We start from the raw sequence: 21,256 nt of genomic DNA on the forward strand, positions 1-21,256 counted from the left end.
CACATTTCCTACATTCCTGGTTCTTAAACCAGCATTGGTTCTGGTCGTGTGTTGTCTTCCCACAACGATAGCATTTTGTTGTACTCGAGGTAATTTGATCCACACTGAGTGCCGCTGCCTTTAGCTGCATTTCCGCAGTTCCCTTCGCTGCGGCTTCGTGCGATGCTGCAATAAGGACAGCCCTGTCAAGTGTAAGGTCGTTCTCTTCGAGTAGTCGCTTTTGCGTTCCTTCCTTTGACAACCCGCACACGAACTTGTCTCGCAATGCCTCTGTCAGATTCCCTCCAAACTGGCAGTGTTTCGCTAGTCTACGCAGTTCGACCAAGTATTCTGCGTTGCTTTCGTCTTTCCTTTGCGTTCTCGCATAGAATTTGGATCGTTCCACTAACATCAGTGGTGCGGGGTTAAAATGATCCTTCAGGACAGCAACAATATCATCGAAAGTCTGATCCGTTGGTTTAGCTGGTGCTAGTAGATGCTTCAAGAGCCCGTATGTCTTCGCGCCCATCGAGTTTAGCAAGGTTATAGCTTTGTCATCTTCTTCTATTTTATTGGCCTCACCATAGATCTCAATGCGTTCCACATACGTGGCCCAGTCTTCTACCTCGGAGTTAAAATCGTTGATGTTACCACGCTTAGGCATCTTCCTCTCTTCCTGATAACACCACGGATTATTTCTTTAAATTTTCTTTTTTTTTCAAGATGGCGGTTCCCGCGAAAATGGCGGTTTCCCGCGCTTATCTTCTCTCCCCGGCCACTTCAATGGCGGTTCCCCGCTTCTGTCTTCTTCTCCGCCTAATGGCGGTTTCCCGCGTTTCTTCCCCTGGCGGGAGGGGTACACTTTCCCCACGGGCGACGGCCGCTGGCTTTCAGGTTCACAGCCTGCGCGTCGGCTTCAGTGCTTTCCCTTTTCTCGGCAGGGCAACCGGCGCTGGGTACACCCCGTTGACGGCGAACAGTTTCAGCCGCTGGGCTGGCTCTCGCTCAGATCCCCTTGCTCGGGCTCTGTCTCTCTCCCGCTCGCTCGGCTCTACCGGCGCTGGGTACACCCCGTTGACGGCGAACAGTTTCAGCCGCTGGACTGGCTCTCGCTCAGTCTCCCTTGGTCGGCTCTGTCTCTCCCGCTCGCTCGGCTCCCAATCGCGCCTCCCAGCCCTCTCGCAGTCCGGTGCTTCCCTCCCCGGCTGCGGCTGAGTTTTTATATCTTCCCGCGCCTACGCTCCCGGTCGCAGTGCTTCGTGGCTTCGGTCACTGCCCGGCCTTTTTCACCGGTCGCGGTCTAGCTGTCTCACGACGCCGTTGCGTCCCCAGCCTGTCTGTACCGCGGCTTCCTTGCTCCACGCTGCCCCCGTCTCAGCGCCTCTGGGCCCGACTTCTGTCAGGCTCCTTTCCCCCTCGACTGTGGTCGAGTGCACCGCCCTTATCCTCCGGTTATTCTTTTTACTTTTCCCTTACTCACAGTCACCGTGGCCGGCTTGCTTCTCGTGCTGATCGGCTCACTCCTCACCGTGGCAGAAGGGACAGTCAGTGCCTGTTGCTGATGGAAGTCTTTGTCTCTGAATTCTTCCTCCTTTCCAGCTCTGCAGACTCGAGTTTTCTCCCAGCAGAATGACGAGGGCGGTTGCCTCTTCTCGACGCTCGTTAACCGCTTCGGAAGTATTGTTGCCGCAGGGTACGATCGGACTCGTCGCCACTGTAAAGTCTGTGGGTTGTTTAGTTAATTAATACACAGACTACCAGAGTAACTTAAAACAGGACTTTACTATTCGAAGGTCAGGGCGAATCTGCCCAATAAATCCTGACACAGCACTTATATACCGGTGTGGTCACCGTCGGTATTACAGTATACAGAAGCCAACAAAGTAGTGCAACACCTAAAGTAGTTCTCTTAAAGGTGGACGGTTACATACAATAGTTCTCTTAAAGGTAGACGGGTACATACACTACAGGCAAGGAAATACAGAAGTTGTATTTATACGTTCTACAAGATGGTGGTCCACCGCTGTTGGGACGTGAATGGATCAGAAAAATACGTTTAGACTGGCACTCCATTCAGGCACTGACGGTGACCAGTAAGGAAAAAAATGATGATGACGTCATACCTGAACGATTAAAAGACATCTTGGCCAACGCCAAGGAAGTGTTTCAAGAGAAACTAGGAACCTTGAAAGGCATCACCGCCTCAATAAAAGTGGAAGATGCAGCAATTCCCATGTTTTTTAAGGCAAGACCGGTGCCATACGCAATTCGTCCAGCTGTCGAGGCAGAGCTGGAGAATTTGGAAAAGGCAGGCGTATTATCTAAAATAGATTGGAGCGAGTGGGCAACACCCATCGTCCCAGTCATGAAGAAAGCATTGAAGGGTGATGGATCTGAAGAACAGAGAAAAATTCGCATCTGTGGAGACTTCAAGGTGACTGTAAACCCGGTCCTTCACATGGTACAGTATCCTCTTCCGAGGATAGAAGATATTTTCGCCTCACTATCCGGAGGGAAACGTTTCACCAAAATTGACTTGGCACAGGCATACCTACAGATGGAGGTTGAAGAGGCCTCTAAAAAATATCTCACGATAAATACACACAAAGGTCTGTACCAGTACAATCGACTGGTTTTCGGAGTAGCATCCGCTCCAGCTATCTGGCAAAGAGCTATGGAGCAAGTCCTCCAAGGGATTCCGGGGACTCAATGCTACCTAGACGACATCCTTGTGACAGGAGAAAACAACAATGAGCACCTTACCAATTTAGAGCAGGTGCTCACTAGGCTGAGAGAACGGGGCCTACGAGCAAATCGCCCCAAGTGCGAATTTTTCCAAAATCAAATATCATATTGTGGCCACTGATATACCTATCAATTTATCCAATGAAAAGCGACGAGTTAAGAAAGTAACTATAGGTTTTTATTGGCTAAATAACAGAGCCCACCTTCGTGGGTGATCGGATCCAACAAGGAGGAATACCAGCCAGTCGGCCACCTTTATACCTGGGCAGGTAGGTGGAGCCATGGGCGGAGTCAGCAGTGGTCAGCCCAGGTATAACAGTGCGACAAGAGGCGACCTCGTATAGTGATACACCAGTGTGAACAGTGATAACCATAGAGTAACGATATAACAGTGATAACTATAGTGTAACGATAGTGAATGATAAAAGTGGTTTACCACATTCACCCCTTGTTTAGATTTGAGTCCGGCGGGGTGAAGTGTACTACCGGTTCTGGTATGTCAGTCTGTCCGGAGGCCTCGTAAGCCTTTCTGATCGTCGCAGCGGCGGTGTTGCATTATCCGGTGTTAATGCTGGTGTCTGCGTGGTCGGCGAAGGCTCGTGGGGTTCCTGCATGCCGTCTACCTCGGGTGGCATTGCAGGGGTGGTGGGGGGGGGGTAACGGTGGTGTCTCAGGAGTGCCCGAGGGTGCGAGGTCTCGTAAGGAGACTGTGTTCTCCCGCCCGTCTGGGTATGCCACATAGGCGTACTGGGGGTTGGCGTGCAGGAGGTTCACCCTCTCGACCAGGGAGTCTGTTTTATGGGCCCTCACGTGCTTTCGCAGCAGGACGGGCCCCGGAGAGGTCAGCCAGGTTGGTAGCGTGGTTCCTGTAGTCGACTTCCTGGGGAAAACAAACATTCGTTCATGGGGGGTGGCGTTAATGGCAGTGCACAGTAGTGACCGGATGGAATGCAGCGCTGCCGGGAGGACTTCCTGCCAGCGGGAAGTTGGGAGGCCCTTAGACTTTAAGGCTAAGAGGACGGCCTTCCATACCGTCGCGTTCTCTCTTTCCACCTGCCCGTTCCCTCGGGGGTTGTAGCTGGTGGTCCTGCTTGCAGCAATACCTCTCGCTAGTAGGAACTGACGGAGTTCCTTGCTCATGAAGGAGGAGCCCCGGTCACTATGTATATAGTTTGGGAACCCGAACAAGGCGAAGAGGTCGTTTAGGCATTTAATGACCGTGGTACTGGTCATGTCTGGGCAGGGGAAGGCAAAGGGGAAACGGGAGTACTCATCAACAATGTTGAGGAAGTACACATTGCGGTCAGAGGACGGGAGGGGCCCCTTAAAGTCGATGCTCAGGCGCTCGAAGGGGCGGGTGGCCTTGATCAGGCTTGCTCTGTCCGGCCTAAAGAAGTGCGGTTTGCACTCGGCACAGGTCTGGCAGTTCCTAGTCATGGTCCTGACCTCCTCGATGGAGTAGGGCAGGTTGCGGGCCTTAATGAAGTGGTAAAGTCTGGTGACTCCGGGGTGGCAGAGGTCGTTGTGGAGGGTCTGAAGTCTATCAATTTGCGCGCTGGCGCATGTAATTCGTGAAAGAGCATCAGGGGGTTCGTTCAGCTTACCTGGCCGGTACAAGATATCATAGTCATAGGTGGAGAGCTCGATTCTCCACCTCAAGATCTTGTCACTCTTGATTTTGCCCCTCAGCTTGTTATTAAACATAAAAGCGACCGAACGCTGGTCGGTGAGGAGGGTAAATCGTTTGCCTGCCAGGTAATGCCTCCAGCGTCGTACCGCCTCCACAATCGCCTGGGCCTCCTTCTCGACCAATGAGTGTCGGATCTCAGGGCCCTGTAGGGTCCTTGAGAAGAAGGCCACCGGTCTCCCCTCCTGGTTAAGGGTAGCGGCTAGGGCGAAGTCGGATGCATCGCTCTCCACTTGGAAGGGGATGGACTCATCCACTGCGTGCATTGTGGCCTTGGCAATGTCTCCCTTAATGAGGGAGAAGGCTGCGCACGCTTCCTCCATAAGGGGGAAGGATGTGGACTTCATGAGGGGTCTGGCTTTGTCCGCATAATTGGGCACCCATTGGGCATAGTAGGCGAAGAGCCCCAGGGTTCTCTTTAGTGCCTTTGGACAGTGGGGGAGGGGTAGCTCCATGAGGGGGCGCATTCTTTCGGGGTCGGGGCTGATGACTCCATTCTCTACTACACAGCCGAGGATGGCAAGGCGCGAGGTGTTAAACATACATTTCTCCTTATTGTAGGTGAGGTTCAGCCGTTGGGCCGTATGGAGGAATCTCTCCAGATTAACATCATGGTCCTGCCGGTCGCGGCCGCAGATGGTGACGTTATCTAGGTAGGGGAACGTGGCGTGCAGCCCGTTCTGGTCAACCATCCGGTCCATCTGCCTTTGGAAGACCGAAACCCCGTTGGTGACGCCGAAGGGAACCCTAAGAAAGTGGTAGAGGTGGCCATTCGCCTCGAAGGCGGTATACTGGCGGTCTTGAGGGCGGATAGGGAGTTGGTGGTAGGCCGACTTAAGGTCGATGGTCGAGAATACTCGGTATTGTGCGATCTGATTGACCATATCAGATATGCGGGGAAGGGGGTATGCGTCCAGCTGGGTGTACCTGTTTATGGTCTGGCTGTAGTCGATGACCAGGCGGTTTTTATTGCCGGTCTTAACGACCACGACCTGGGCACGCCAGGGGCTGGTGCTCCCCTCAATGATGCCCTCCTTCAGGAGACGCTGCACCTCGGAGCTAATGAAAGCTCTGTCCCCGGCGCTGTACCGCCTGCTCTTGGTAGCGACGGGTTTGCAGTCGGGGGTGAGGTTAGCGAACAGGGAAGGTGGCGGGACCTTGAGGGTGGATAGGCCGCAGGTGTTACGCGCTGGGCGGTTTAAAATCTGTTGGTTGTCGACTGTGAGTGGGGGGAGGGGTCCGCCGTATGCTAGCGTGACGCTTTGGAGGTGGGATTGGAAGTCTAGACCTAGTAGGACGGCAGCGCATAGCTGGGGCAGGACGAGGAGTTTAAAATTTTTATACTCCGTGCCCTTAACCGACAGGGTCACAACACAGTAGCCGCTGATGTCTGTGGCGTGGGACCTCGATGCCATCGAGATCCGGTTGCGCGTTGGCCGGACAGTGAGGGAGTAGTGGCTCACCGTGTCTGGGTGGATGAAACTCTCCGTGCTTCCGCTGTCGAACAGGCAGGTCATGGCGTGGCCGTTTACTTTGATGTCCATCATGGACTTGGACAGGTGGTGCGGGCGGGCTTGGTCCAGTGTGACGGAGGCTAGTGTATAGCTGAGCGAGTTTCTGTCGTCTGCGGGTGAGGCGGTGGTCGGGTCTGGAGGCACGGTGGCGGTCGAGCGTGGTGGGTGAAATGGCGGTGCCCACGAGGTTGGACAAAATGGCGGAGAAGATGGCTGCCCCCACAACTCACATGAGGCACTGCTGGTGTCGGTTGCCTGGATCAAAGATGGCCACCCCATGACTCACATGTGGGGATGCTGGCCTCTGTGGCCTTGATGGAAGATGGCCGCCCCCACAGCTCGCATGAGGCACTGCTGGCCTCTGTTGATCTCCCTCTGCAGGCCTTTGCAAAGTGGCCTTTCTTCAGGCAGCTCGAGCAGGTCGCGTTTCTGGCTGGGCAGCGCGCCCTCGGGTGTTTCGCCTGGCCACAGAAGAAGCAGCCAGTGGCCCGATCGCGGGGGTCCGATGTCGCAGCCGGTACCGGGGGTGGCGGTCCCGATCAGGTCCGGGACGCCGACGCTGAGGTAGGTCCCGGGGGGGTGCTGCGGGGGGTATTGCGGTCGGGGTCGGTCCCGAGTCCCAGGGTCGCAAATTACAGTACCTGGAATATGCCTCGAGGTCCCGATGGGCCACTTCTAGGGAGCGAGCGAGGGCTGCAGCTTTGTCCAGGTCGAGGTCCTTTGCTTCAAGCAATCTTTGCCGTGAGTAGTCGGACCGCAGGCCTTTCACGAAGGCATCGCGGACATTGTCTTCAGTATTTTCTGCCGCCGTTACCGCTTTAAAGTTACAGTCCCTGCCGAGTGCTTGTAGCACCTGTAAAAATTCATCTACAGACTCTCCTGGCTGTTGCGGGCAGGATCTTAGGAGGTGTCTGGCATACATGGAATTTACCGGGCTCTGGTACTGTCGTTTCAGCCGGTTGATGGCGTCCTCGTATGTTTTAAGGTCCTGGATGAGTGCGAATACTTTAGGGCTCACTTGGGCAGTCAGAACTCTTAGCTTGGATTTCTGAGGCACGCCGGATTCTCCCAGGTAGGACTCGAAACAGCTTGATGTGCCTCAATAATTCCGAGACTCGAAGTTAGCAGAACAAAAACAAGGCTTTTATTAACTTAGAAAGTAACACGTAAGAGAGAGAGATGTCTTCCTTCTGGAGACTGAGGCCAGACTGAAGCTAGCTTACAAACGGGGCCAGGTATGGGCGGAGCCCTACACACAGCACATTCCAGCACATTCCAGTATACAATACAGCACATTCCAGTACACAATACAATGAGGTCTGGGGGAAGGGAAATGACACTGAAACCGATCTCAGTCACCGGCAGTGGTGAATGGAATATTTCATCACACAGCTCAGCCAGTGTTCGAAGTCGAGGGCTGAGTTTGCTGCCTGTGGGTTTAGATCCAGGTACGGTGGTCGGAGGGCTCGCAGCCAAGCCGGCTGCTGTGGCTGTTGTAGCTGGGCGTCTGGCTGGTCGTTTGGCTGCTCGTCTGGCTGCTCATTTGGCTGCTCAAGTAACGACATTTTAAAATTTAGCCAATAAAATTGATATACCTATCAATTTATCCAATGAAAAGCGACGAGTTGAGAAAGTAACTATAGGTTTTTATTGGCTAAATAACAGAGCCCACCCTCGTGGGTGATCGGATCCAACAAGGAGGAATACCAGCCAGTCGACCACCTTTATACCTGGGCAGGTAGGTGGAGCCGTGGGCGGAGTCAGCAGTGGTCAGCCCAGGTATAACAGTGTGACAAGAGGCGACCTCGTATAGTGATACAACAGTGTGAACAGTGATAACCATAGAGTAACGATATAACAGTGATAACTATAGTGTAACGCTAGTGAACGATAAAAGTGGTTTACCACAGCCACATAATAAATAAGGAAGGGTTGCATAAGTCACCTGAAAAAATTGAGGCGGTCATAAAAGCCCCAGCACCTGAAAATGTTTCACAATTAAGGTCGTTCCTGGGATTAATAAATTACTATCATAAATTTTTACCGAACTTATCAACTCTTCTACACCCTCTTAATGAACTGCTACAAACAGGAGTAATTTGGAAATGGAACGAAGACTGCAAAAATGCCTTCCATAAATGAAAAGACTTAATCACATCCAAAGAAGTTTTGGCTCATTACAACCCATCACTGCCAATCAGACTGGCGTGCGATGCATCCCCTTACGGCATAGGAGCAGTATTATCGCATAAATTCCCTGATGGCTCGGAACGGCCGATAGCTTTTGCGTCACGCTCATTGAACTCAGCTGAGCGTAACTATGCCCAAATCGACAGGGAAGCACTCAGCCTGGCATGGGGAGTAAAGAAATTCAACCATTACCTACACGGACAAAAATTTACCTTGTTGACTGACCATCAACCCCTCATCTCCATATTCAACCCTAAAAAGGGTGTTCCCATTATGACAGCAGAAAGGCTACAGCGGTGGTCCCTTTTTCCAGGGGCACACCAATACAACATAGAATACAAAGGATCAAAACAGCATGGGAATGCTGACGGTTTATTGCGCCTACCGTTGCCAATGGTAGAAGAGGCACCTACAGTAGACCCAATGGAGATGTTCCACTCTACCATAGTGGAATGTCTACCAGTAACAAATTCTGCCATTGAAAGGGAAACGAGAAATGACCCGACTCTTTCACGGGTCTACGATTTAACAGTGAAGGGATGGCCAGCACATGGCGAACCACTGTTGCCAGCATTCTCGCAAAGAAGAGAACAGCTGTCAGTGTGCCGAGGAACCTTGATGTGTGGATCCAGAGTGGTGATTCCACCCAAACTCCAGGATAAAGTGCTAAAGGAGCTTCACGAGGGGCATCTGGGTGGAGTGAAAATGAAGAACCTAGCTAGGGCATTTGTATGGTGGCCAGGTATCGATGGAGACATCGAAGAAATGACCAAGAGCTGCCTAGGATGCCAGAAGGTCCAAAACGCTCCACCACAAGCCCCTCTACATCCATGGGAGTGGCCCTCATCTCCCTGGCAAAGGGTACACATCGACTTTGCTGGTCCATTTATGGACTCAATGTTCTTAATCGCGGTTGATGCACACTCCAAGTGGCCGGAGGTAATAAAGATGTCCTCCACCACCACGGAAAAAACCATCACAGTATTAAGGACCATATTTGCCAGGAATGGGCTACCAGAACAGATCTGTTCTGATAATGGACCGCAATTTGTGTCCGAAGAATTCAGAAAGTTCTTAAAAAACAATGGGGTTAAGCACTACACGTCCGCCCCATACCATCCCGCCACCAATGGATTGGCTGAAAGGTTTGTCCAGACCTTCAAGAAGGCCATAAAGGCCATGGGTAATGAAGACATAAAACTTCAGCACAAGGTGGATAACTTCTTATTCGCATACAGGAATGCAACACATATGGTTACCAACCAAACTCCCGCCATGATGTTCTTCAATAGAAACCTAAGATGCCGGCTGGATTTGGTCAAGCCCAACATCAGAAGGGACGTGGAGAACCGGCAGTTTCAAGGCATGAATGAAAGGCCAACTAGAACCTTCCAGATAGGTCAACAAGTTTTGGCCCAGGACTACCGTACCGAGAAATGGCAGCCTGGAACTATCTGCACACGACTAGGACCACTGATGTATACCGTGGACATCGGAGAAAGCATAATAAGGCGCCATGCTGACCAAATCATAAAGTCATCCGAAAAGGGACAACCTACACCACCACTCTATACATCTAACGATAAAGTAGAGATACCCATATCTACCTCCGATCCGGTGATACTGGAACCCGATGAACCCGACACTGGCATTCAAGCCAAATCAGCCTTGCCAGAAGAACCTACTACACCACCAGAAACTACTACACCCCCGAGGCATTATCCGGACCGAGTCAGGAAGCCTCCTGAGAGACTAACTTATAATTAATTAATTACAGCAATGTATATTATTTTGCATATAACATGTAATTAATAATTACTTAAAATATGATGTACTGGTTAGCTAAAAGGGGAGGAATTGTGGTGTATGTGCCTTTAAGAGCCCCAGGTGTGCGTAATGCCGGTAATTGCCACTTGGGCCATATAAGCCTGTGTATTGTGTATATCCTTTAGAAACCCCCCCCAGACTTTGCTTAGTAAATACCTATGAACCAACTCCTGTCTTCAGTGTCTTTATCAACACACGGACACTACAGATACTGAAACTTGCTTGAAGTGTCCAATCAAGGTGAGCAAATTTCTGATCCCCCACAAACAACCTTCCCCTATATTTATCTATCCACGATCCCTCGACACATACATTCCCCTTACTTAGAGAAAACCGCAGTGCACGACACGCATCTATCAATAGAAACAATTACTATCTGGTACAATAGTCCAAGCACAGAGGGGTCCAACACCCCTGCACTACTTGGGACATCATAAAACTTTATTACAACACACAACCTTTAATAAAAATCAACATCAGGCCAAAACCATATTTATTAAAAATAACGAACAGAAGGAACGAGTGTTCTGGACTTATTACATGCAGATAGCACCCTCTAGTGGTAGTTATTGTATAGCAGTGTTAGTGTATAGCAGTGTGTTTTATTATCAGGGCTACCCCTCCTCTTTTTCCATTTTGCCTGTCTCTTCTAAAAGTTAAGTATCCTGGAATATTTAGTTCCCAACCTTGGTCACTTTGCAACCACGTCACCGTAATGGCTATTAGATCAAACCTGTTCATTTCTATCTCCGCTATTAATTCATCTATTTTGTTGCGAATGCTTTGCGCATTCAGATATAGTGCCTTTAGCTTTGACTTATTTCTATTTTTCCCTGATGTCAACTTAGTCACTGATGCCTTATTACCTTTGTTACTCTCTCTGTCCCTTCCTGACCCACTCTGCTTATTTTTACCCAAAACTCTGCTCTGCTCTAGAGCCTTGACATTTCTCTCGCTGCTTTTAAATTTACTCTCTCCTGAATCCTCCCACCACCACCCCCCCTCCATTAGTTTAAACCCCGTCTATGGCTCTATTTATTCAATTCGCAAGGACACTGGTTCCAGCCCCGTGGAGTGGAGCCCCGTCCCAATGGAACAGCTTCCTCTTTCCCCAGTACTGCTGCCAGTGCTCCATGAAGCAAAACCCCTGCCTCCCACAAAGCTCTTTGACATTCTAATCTGTTTGTCCCTATGCCAATTGGCATGTGGCTCAGGTAACAATCCAGAGATTATTACATTTGAGGTTCTGCTTTTTAATTTGGATCCTAGCTCCTCAAACTCCCTCAGCATAACCTCATTCCTAGTTCTACCTATGTCATTGGTTCCTACGTGGACCATGACAACTGGATCCTCCCCTGCCCACTCCAAGTTCTTCTCCAGCCGTGAGGAGATGTCTTTAACCGTGGCACCGGGCAGGCAAAACAACCTTCGCAACTCCCGGTCGCGGCTGCAGTGAACATAATCTATCCAAAATAAAAAATAATTTTGATTGATTTGAGTGAGTTGCTGTTGGTGGAACTCATACGTAGGTGGTACTTGTGACCTCGTGGAGAATGCGAAGTCTTGGTCCCAAGGGAATGCCTAGTTGTGCCAGTCTTTCTTCATTTAAATAAGGCAGCTCCATTAAACCTATGCCAGCATTTTCAAAATGTGGAACATATTGCTGGAAACAAGAGACAAAAGATGAGTAAATTCCAGCCAATAAATAAAGGTTTGCAATAACTGACAGTTTTGATAATAAGACATGATAATGTCTGTGTCAATGCATATGTAATGTAAAGCTGTAGATTTACATTTTTTAGATGGAGGGAGGAAGACTATTTTAAAAGATTTGATGGTCAAAGGTAGGCCCTAAATTGAGAGGCTATAAAAATATAGAATTGAGAAAGTAAAAGAAATAACTTGCATTTATATAGCACCTTTCATAACCTCAGACATCCCAAAGTGCTTTATAGCCAATGCAGTATTTTAAAATGTAGCCACCACTGTATTGTAGGGAAACACGGCAGCCAATTTATGCACAGCAAGGTCCCACAAACAGAAACAAAATTAATGACTAGATAATTTATTTTAATGTTGTTGATGAAGGGATAAATATTGGTTAAGAACCAGGAATAAATCACCTGTTCTTGTTCAAATAGTGCAATGGGACCGTTTACGTCCACTTGAGAGGGCAGGTTTACTGTTTACAGCACCTTCAACAATGTAACACTCCCTCAGTACTTGACTGAGGTGTAAACCTAGATTACGTGCTCAAGTCCCAGAGCCTATGACCTTCTGGCTCAGAGGCAAAAGTGCAACCACTGAGTCAAAGCTGACAACTGGAGTAGAGTGAGATGTTCAAGAAGCACCAATGTCCTAGTAAACTGATTCATACATTTTACTATGTTTGTAAACAGATACTGCAATAAAGGTACCATATCATTAAATCTGATGAAGGGGCTTCTCTTGAGCCTGTCTTCTTTTTCAAATGCTGTAAGTTTCCACCATTTTCTGGTTTTATTTTACTCACGGTGATGAATCCAGGATCTGAAACACAGGTTTCCTTTATCTACCTGCATGGAAAGCTTATATTTGCCTGTCACAATTGTTAATGGATTAGGTTATAAAGGTATTTAGCATGATTGATGATTTGCAAGTAAGATTAGTAGCCAGGTAAAACAACAGATGGAGGGCAGCGAGATTTAGTTTGCTGCAAATTTGATGATTGAAATGGGAATAAATCCTGGACTCTGGATGCTCATGAAGGGTATAATTTTCAGTGATTGTGGGTTATGCATGTAGTAAGGTACATGGCAGCATCTGGCTTCTTCTGGAGTCTTTTTTTTTTTAAATGGTGAATTTTTTAATTTATCACGATGAGGATTACTAGTGGTGTGGAATGCAACAGTTTTCCATTTTGAGAACCCAGTATTCACATCAAGCATTGGTCGGATGCTGAGTAACGCTCCCTCTGCTCCATCACATAATATACCAGAAAACTAGTCTCATGACTGCACCACCTCCTGCATCAATGTGAATAGCCCAAAATTTGCTGTCAAAATTATAGTGAGGTTAATAGCGCTCGCTGTTTTTTATGTGCAAATGCCACAGCAACTTCAGGCGAGGCCAGGTACGCAATTAAACGTGGAAATCAAAGTTGCTGTCCGAGCCACCGTTAGCTTTGCGAAAACAGCAGCTTGCTGTTTGGCTCCCCATTCAAATACATTGAGCGATGTGAAGTTGATGTACTTACACGGGAGATACAACATAAACTTGCTACAGAAAGTTAAGTCAAGTCATTTCAAGTCTAAGTACCTTTTTAATGATGTGATAATTGTTCATTACTGCCAGTGAACCACTCTGGCACTGAAAATTAACTATTACAAGTGTGGAGTCTTATTCATTCAGGTTTTAATTTTTTTTAATCTCTTAATTCGATCTTTCTCTTTCTATACCTAATTTGATATTGAATTAACCCACTTCCTTTTCAGTTCTTGCACTGTTAATTTTACAATCCTTCAACCTGATTGGTTAAGGATATACACAGTTGCTTGACCTGTTCACTCAGATCCCAGATGCCCTGTAGAGGGCACCGCGCCGTTTCCATCTCCCACTTTCAGCAACTCGCAGCGCAAAATATCATCAACATTAAATGGGCAAGGACAAGTCTAACTAAGTGTGTACCGTTAGTAGCCCTGCCACAGCAAATTTTGAGCCAGCGTTTCTATTCGGGCCCCAGCTATCGTTATTCCTTACATTGTGAAATTGATAATAACATACCAGTTCATGAATAATTGGGAGGGAGGGAAGGAGGGAAAGGAAAGGAGGAGGGAGAGAAAGGAAAGGAGGAGGGAGGGAAAGGAAAGGAGGAGGGAGGGAAAGGAAAGAAGGAGGGAAAGGGAAGGAGGGAAGGGAAAGGAGAAGGAGGGCGGGAAAGGAAAGGAGGGAGGGAAAGGAAGGAGAGAAAGGAAAAGAGGAGGGCAGGAAAGGAAAGAAGGAGGAAGGGAAAGGAAAAGAGGAAAGGAAAGAAGGAGGGAGGGAAAGGAAAGGAGGAGGGAGAGAAAGGAAAGGAGGGAGAGAAAGGAAAGGAGGGAGGGAAAGGAAAGGAGGAGGAGGGAAAGGAAAGGAGGTGGAGGGAAAGGGAAGGAGGAGGGAAAGGACAGGACAAGGAGGGCAAGAAAGGAAAGGAGGGAGGGAAAGGAAGAAGGAGGGAAAAGGAAGGAGGAGGGAGGGAATGGAAAGAAGGAGGGAGGGAAAGGAAATAGTTTTATCCACTGTGGCTGGATGTTTTCTTTTTGTTGTCCATGCTGTGTATGAAGGGTGTTTGTAGCAGGGTTTTTAGAAAGCTATTTCTTCTTCTCTTCTTAGGCAGTCCCTCAGAGCCGAGGATGACTTGCTTCCACATTAAAAATGAGTTCGCAGGTGACTGATGAGTCCAATGCGGGACCTACAGTCTCTGTCACAGGTGGGGCAGACAGTGGTTGAAGGGGCAGGTGGGTGGGGTGCTTGGGTTGACGTGCGCTCCTTGCACTGCCTGCGCTTGGCTTCCGCTTGCTCCCGGCGAAGAGACTCGAAGTGTTCGGCGCCTTCCCGAATGCTTCTCCTCCACTTTGTGCGGTCTTGGGCCAGGGATTCCCAGGTGTCGGTGGGGATGTTACACTTTTTCAAGGAGGCTTTGAGGGTGTCCTTGAAGCGTTTCCTCTGCCCACCTGGGGCTCTCTTGCCGTGCCGGAGCTCCGAGTAGAGCGCTTGTTTTGGGAGTCTCGTATCAGGCATGCGGACAATGTGACCTGTCCATTGGAGCTGATTGAGCGTGGTCAAAGCTTCGATGCTGGGGATGTTGGCCTGAGCAAGCACACTGACGTTGGTGCGCCTATCCTGCCAATGTATTTGCAGGATCTTGCGGAGGCAGCGTTGGTGGTACCTCTCCAGTGCTTTGAGGTGCCTGCTGTACATGGTCCATGTCTCTGAGGCATACAGCAGGGCAGGTATCACTGCTGCTCTGTAGACCATGAGCTTAGTGCCGGGTTTGAGGTCCTGGTCTTCAAACACTCTCTTCCTCAGGCGACCGGAGGCTGCACTGGCACACTGAAGGCGGTGTTGGACTTCGTCATCGACGTCTGCCCTTGTTGACAGTAGGTTCCCAAGGTATGGAAAGTGGTCCACGTTGTCCAAGGCCTTGTCATGGATTTTGATAATCGGGGGACAGCACTGTGTGGCGGGGCAGGTTGGTAGAGGACCTTCGTCTTACGGATGTTTAGTGTAAGGCCCATGCTCTCGTACGCTTCGGTGAAGGTATTGATGATGGTTTGGAGTTCGACCGCCGAGTGAGCGCAGATGCAAGCATCGTCTGCATTCTGTAATTCGACGACAGAGGACGGGATGACCTTGGATCAGGACTGGAGGCGACGGAGGTTGAACAGTTTCCCGTTTGTTCTGTAAATTAGCTCCACTCCAGCGGGGAGCTTACTGAGGGTGTGATGGGCTTTTAGAAAGCTATTTACTGCTTTGGCTAGTGGGTGTCCCTGTGGGAATCCCTCTTTATCTGTTTTACTTAGTTAAGTAGAGGATGCAGAATGTAGGGATGCAAGACAAGCTACAGTACATTGTAAGAGCACTGTGCAGACCAGCCCCAACCCTCCCAAACAAATAGAAAGATCCAAACTTGTCAGAGGAGCAATCACTGTGGGGGCCAAGATTCAGCAGGAACACAATGATTTGTGTTAAATGTTGCAAGGTGACTTACAGCCAAACTCCAGAGCAGGCACAACACTGCCAGTTTCTGCAAGGTTCACTATAGCCCTAAACTTCTTGTCTGGAGCTCATTCCAGGCTGCCACAGGGGATATCAGCAATGTCAGGCAATTTGTAGTCCACACAATTAGGAAGCAATTTGCAGGCGTGATTTTGAAATAGTTTTTTTCCACTTTAGCTAAATGTTTTATTTTTGCTGTCAACTCTGAGACAGGAGTTTGTAGGAAAACTACCTACCTTTTAGGATAATGGGTGTCCCTTTGGGAATCACTCTTTATTTGTCTTACTTAAATAAAGAGAATAAAGAGGAGGAGGAATGCCCCTTTAAATTGCTGCAGGCCTTTAACACCTGTAGCCACATCCCATTTCCAGCCCACTAATGCATGAATAATTCACACCTGCAGCTTATCCACAATACTGAACCTGGAAATAACAAGCTGGTTCAGCACTTGTTGACTTGGGCAGTGCAAGTCCCACATCATGCCAGTCTCCTGGCTATGATTACAGGAATAAGCATCCTGCAGATACAATAGATGGAAAGATTTGTCAGGAGGAAGAGTAGTTCTGGATTTGAGGAAAGTAAGGTTTTGTGAGAAAGTGAAGTATCATCCCTCACTGTAATATTTTACCAACTATCCAGGTAACATTACTGTGATAAGAATAGTTCATATTTATCATTTCAGATTAAAATTGCCATAAATATATTTAAGTAAAAAGAAAGTTGTTGCTTTGTTCAACAACAACAACAACTTGTATTTATTTCCCGCCTTTAACATAGTAAAACGTCCCAAGGTGCTTCACAGGAGTATTAAAAGACAAAAAATTTGACATCGAGCCACATAAGGAGAAATTAGGGCAGGTAACCAAAAGCTTGGTCAAAGAGGTAGGTTTTTAACCTCGGTGTCTTTTGATGTTGTTGTAATTGAACTGAACAAATGCTAGCTCACTATATGGAAAGAAGTATAGCCTTCTAATATTGGTGAGCAAGTGTGCTACTCGCTGCTATTTGAGAATTGGCAACTATTGTCAAGCTAGAGAAAATTTGCTACTCTGAAAATCATGGTCATTCTCTTTAATAACTCAACATGACATAATTAAGCATATTGTACAGAACTCAACCAATAAAGGACACTAAGGAACAAATTAAGAAGCTTATACCAATGGGTGAGGTAATTTTTGGCACTACCACACATATACGTGCAAGCTTCTTAGCAATCTAGGGGTTATTACCCCATCAAAATATCTTAAACATTGTTTTAAACTATTTTTCCCTCAGGCTCCTCAACTTTGAAGAAAGTTTATCCTTGTCCCATTTCATTAGTTGCCATTTGTTTACCTCATATCCTAATTTCTTCAGAAATATTGTCATCATTGGAGGTCTTTCCCCATAACACCTGAAGGCAAATGAAAGCATAAATATAAAACATTTAACATTTTGTGGAATAGTCAAGCACTGGTGTAACTTTACAATCTTCTGAGTTTCTATTATAGGGTTTACAAAGGTGCTGAATAAACAAATCTAATTTACGTGCAAAGTAATACAAATATTCTACAATAATAGGTTGAATTATTTGTACTACTAGATTTAAAGATGTAATAAATCAGCTCAGTATATCTGTAAAAAATGTAAGTAAAAGCTAAGCATGAAGACTGCAAAATCAAAACTATGTAATGTTCTTAGTGCACCTTTAATCAAAGTGTATACCTTGGTGATTTACAAATATAACTGCATTTGCCAAAGTAAATTTCTGAGGAATTAATGATACCACTGGATAAAGAGAGGATTGTTTAAGTGAGCATAGCTGGGCAAGGAGGGCAACATTTCAATGTAAGCAAATTTGAATAACAGGATAAGGGTGCGCTGTGACGAAAAACATTTTTGTTATTAATAATGTACTGCGCTGTCCTGTGCGGCTTATTTTTGTGAGCTGAATATTGAAATGAGGTACTGAAAGCTGCACTCACTGAGAGATGGGAGGTTAAAGGGAGGCATGACCTGAACTTAAGGCAATTGTGTCTCAGCAGAGAGAAGCGTATGGGTACGGGGAACAAGTTGAAAATTGGTCAGATTAGGTTGTGAAACCAGAATTGGTGATAAGTGAGCTGGATCAACTAATGTCCTTTTCTCATTTCTGTAGGGTCCTCTTATATTCTTACTGATATGATGCAACATAGCATTGACAGGACATTTTGTTCTCACACAATCATTGCTCTATCGACTTGGTTACTACTAAAAATATTTCATCATTTTGATTATAAACATTGGGGAGTGGTTTACAATAGATAAACTGTACAGAAAATATTCTGGTTGACGTTCATGAAATGCTAAGCTTATCATGAACTTACATAACGATTCTCGAGAAACTAGATTTGGCCTTGCAAATCAAATTCTGTCATTGTTATGCTGAAGGGATAATTACTAGTCCTAGCCCCTTTAGGGCTACCCCAGATCAGGCATATTCCTCAGACGTTCACTTTCAACTAAAGTTTGAGGTAGCCGAATCCTAAAGATGCTTAATTGGGTCTAAAGGTCTGGATTATCTCTCCCTAAAGGAAAGGAACAACCTGAAAATGTCACCGTCCTCCAGATAGCACTTTTAATAAGTTTAGCTAGACTGTAATATTCCGGATATTATGAGGGTCTGGAAAACTCCCCCAGAATTCTGCAACTCCTCACCAAAGAGTGTACAGAAATTGAGTTTGCAAGTTTGATACAGAAGTCTTATGTGAGACAATTCTAAAAATATATAGATTTATTAAAGAACCGACATGTAATTTACAGTTGGTGAGCCAATCGCAACATTAACAGTTCCAAAAAGAGAAAGCTTACAATTCTATTATCAGAGATCCTTACTCTCAAATCTTAACTTCGCTACAGTTTTACAGTTCTTAGTTTTCTACAGGATATCCATCAAAATCAAATACCTTTGATCTCTGAGGTACAAAGAGTTGGAGACTTACAGAGCCGCCTCTGAAGCCGAGAATCACTTTGCCCATTTAAAGCGAGTTTACTATCCCATTTGAGAGTTCAATATTTATACCCTTTTCCAGTGGTATTTCCTTTAAGATTTTCTGCTGATGTAAGTTAATTATCTCTAGTCATTTTTCTGCTGATCCCTGCAATTCTTAGTCACCTCAGCTGGTAGCATTATAGAATTATGTCTCTTCACTAGGTGTTCTAAGTTTACCATAAAAAATGGTGTAACGGCAGGTGCGTTTTTCTTGATATCATTTTTACGAAGGCAGATGTTTCTGCTTCTTTACAAAGTATAAATTAGAACACCTTAACCAGGGTGAACCATTGTCTTGTTCCCAAAGGTCAGCCTGTCGGGAGCCTTTAACCTTCTGTTTCAATAAGGTTATTGATTCAGTGTCAACAACTATCTTATCTCTATAGCCAGAATACTATCACAGCTTTTTCATGGTTCGGTTTCTAGATTTCCAGACCCAGTTTGTCATGTTTTAATAAGGCCAGAATTCTTTCATAAAATGGTGTCTTTTTCTGAATAGGTTATATGGCTTATTCCTTCACAATGCTCTGAGCAATGACTATAACCTGGGCCATGCCTGTGCAGAGCTACAGACTGACATAGTTATGACATTGTAGGAACTTTTTGCCAATGATCTTGCAACAATTTCAGAAAAAAAACAAAATTCCATCATTGATTCAGTAAAGACATAAACCATTGAATATAAACTGTCAGAATAAAGACGTATGGTATAATTACATTTTACATGCAAGAAATTGCCCTGGAAATAAGACTAAAGGTCACAGCCATTCTGTAAGAATGAACTTAGTCATACAGTACTTTTCATGTTCGCAAGATGTCCCAAAGTACTTTGCAATCAATGGTTTACTTTTGAAGTGCAGTCACTATAATTACGTAGGTAAATGCTGCAACAATGTCACAGAAACAACAACTACCTACATTTATATGGTGCCTTTAATGTAGTAACACGTCCTAAGGAGCGTAATTGGACTAAATTTGACACCAAGCCAAAGAAGGAAATGTTAGGACAGGTGACCATTAGCTTGGTCAAAACGGTAGGTTTTAAGGAGGGTCTTAAAGAAGGAGAGAGAAGTGGAGAGATTTAGGGAGGTAAGTCCAGGGCTTAGGACCTAGAGGGCAGAACACACAGCCACTACTGGTGGTATGAAGGAAGTGGGGAATGGACAAGAGGCCAGAGTTGGATAAATACAGAGATCTTGGAGGGCTGTAGGGCTGGAGGAGTTTATAGAGATTTTATGGGGTGAGGCCATGGAGGGATTTGAAGATGAAAATTTTAAAATCGATGCATTTGGAGACTGGGAGCCAATGTAGGTCAGCAAGCTCAGCAGTGAACAGGACTTGGTGAGAGTTAGACTATGGGCAGCAGAGTTTTGGAGGAGCTTAAATTTATGGAAAATGGGAGGCCGGCCAGGAGAGCAAATGAATAAAAGATGGGATAATCTGTTTTTGGTGATGTCTGTCAGGACACTGGGAGATTCTTCTGCTCTTTTTCAGGTAGTCCCGTGGGATCTTTTATGGACACCTGTTCAGGCAGATTGGGTCTTGGCTCTGCAGATTCAAGCCCCACTACAGACCTAAGGACATAATGTAGGCTGACGCTTCAATACAGTACGGCATTGTCAAAGTTGCGGCTATTTCAAATGAGATGTTAAACAGAGGCTCTGTCTGCCCTCTCAGGTGGATGATCCCACAGCATTAATTGAAGAAGAGCAGGGGATTTGTGCTGGCTAACCAAAAGCAGATGAACTGGTTATTAATCTTTATTATGTGGGATAAAAACAGAAAATGCTGGAGATACTCAGCAGGTCAGGCAGCATCTATGAAGAGAGAAACAGAGTTAACGTTTCAGGTCGATGACCTTTTGTCAGAACTGGAAAAAAGCAGGAAATGGAACAGATTTTTAAGCAACTGTGGAGGCTGGGAAAGGGGGGAGGGGATGAAAGAACAAAAGGGAAGGTCTGTGATAGGATAGAAGGCAGGAGAGGTTAAGAGACATTAAGAGATATTCAAGGCAAAAGGAGATGGTAATGGGACAGGTTAAGAAACAAAGGATGGCTCTAGATGAAGTGTAAATTGCGCTGGCAGAATGAAAGACAGCTGCCATGTGGGGGAGAAGAAAAAAAGACACAAACAAAAAACAAAAACAAAATAAGGGTGGAAAAAATATATATGATAGGGGCCGAGGTTATGGTCTGAAATTGTTGAACTCTATGTTGAGTCCAGAAGGCTGTAAAGTGCCTAATTGAAAGATGAGGTGCTGTTCCTCGAGCTTACGCTGAGCTTCCGTGGAACAATGCAAGAGGCCGAGGACGGTGAGGTCTGAGTGGGAATGGAGCGGTGAATTAAGATGAGAGGCGACCAGAAGCTCGGGGTCCCCCTTACGGACTGAACGGAGGTGTTCCGCAAAGCGGTCACCCAATCTGCGTTGGTCTCCCCAATGTAGAGGAGACCGCATCGTGAGCAGTGAATACCACATCTGCTCTGATGATGCCACGTTCCATAACAGTGCTTCCGACATGTCTTCCTTTTTCTTCAACCGAGGATTCCCCTCTACTGTGGTTGACACGG

The 21,256-nt window shown here is 46.7% G+C and overlaps 1 protein-coding gene across 3 annotated transcripts in view; it reads right to left on the minus strand.

The window, feature by feature from the left end:
• Positions 1 to 10,418: 10,418 nt before the first annotated feature.
• The window catches only part of LOC147109470 (uncharacterized), a 196,005-nt gene continuing 185,167 nt past the window's right edge, over positions 10,419 to 21,256 (minus strand). For all 3 annotated transcript variants that reach the window (XM_086003435.1, XM_086003434.1, XM_086003436.1), the window contains 2 exons: positions 17,014 to 17,071; positions 10,419 to 11,605 (listed from right to left, as the gene is read on the minus strand). In XM_086003435.1, the coding sequence (XP_085859561.1) occupies positions 11,462 to 11,605; positions 17,014 to 17,071 (202 nt within the window). In that variant the 3' untranslated portion in view covers positions 10,419 to 11,461. The remainder of the gene's footprint in view (positions 11,606 to 17,013; positions 17,072 to 21,256) is intronic.

This window comes from Somniosus microcephalus, chromosome 12, assembly GCF_052327205.1.
Source record: "Somniosus microcephalus isolate GS21.2 chromosome 12, FLI_Smic_1.0, whole genome shotgun sequence".
Classification (NCBI taxonomy): Eukaryota; Metazoa; Chordata; class Chondrichthyes; order Squaliformes; family Somniosidae; genus Somniosus; species Somniosus microcephalus.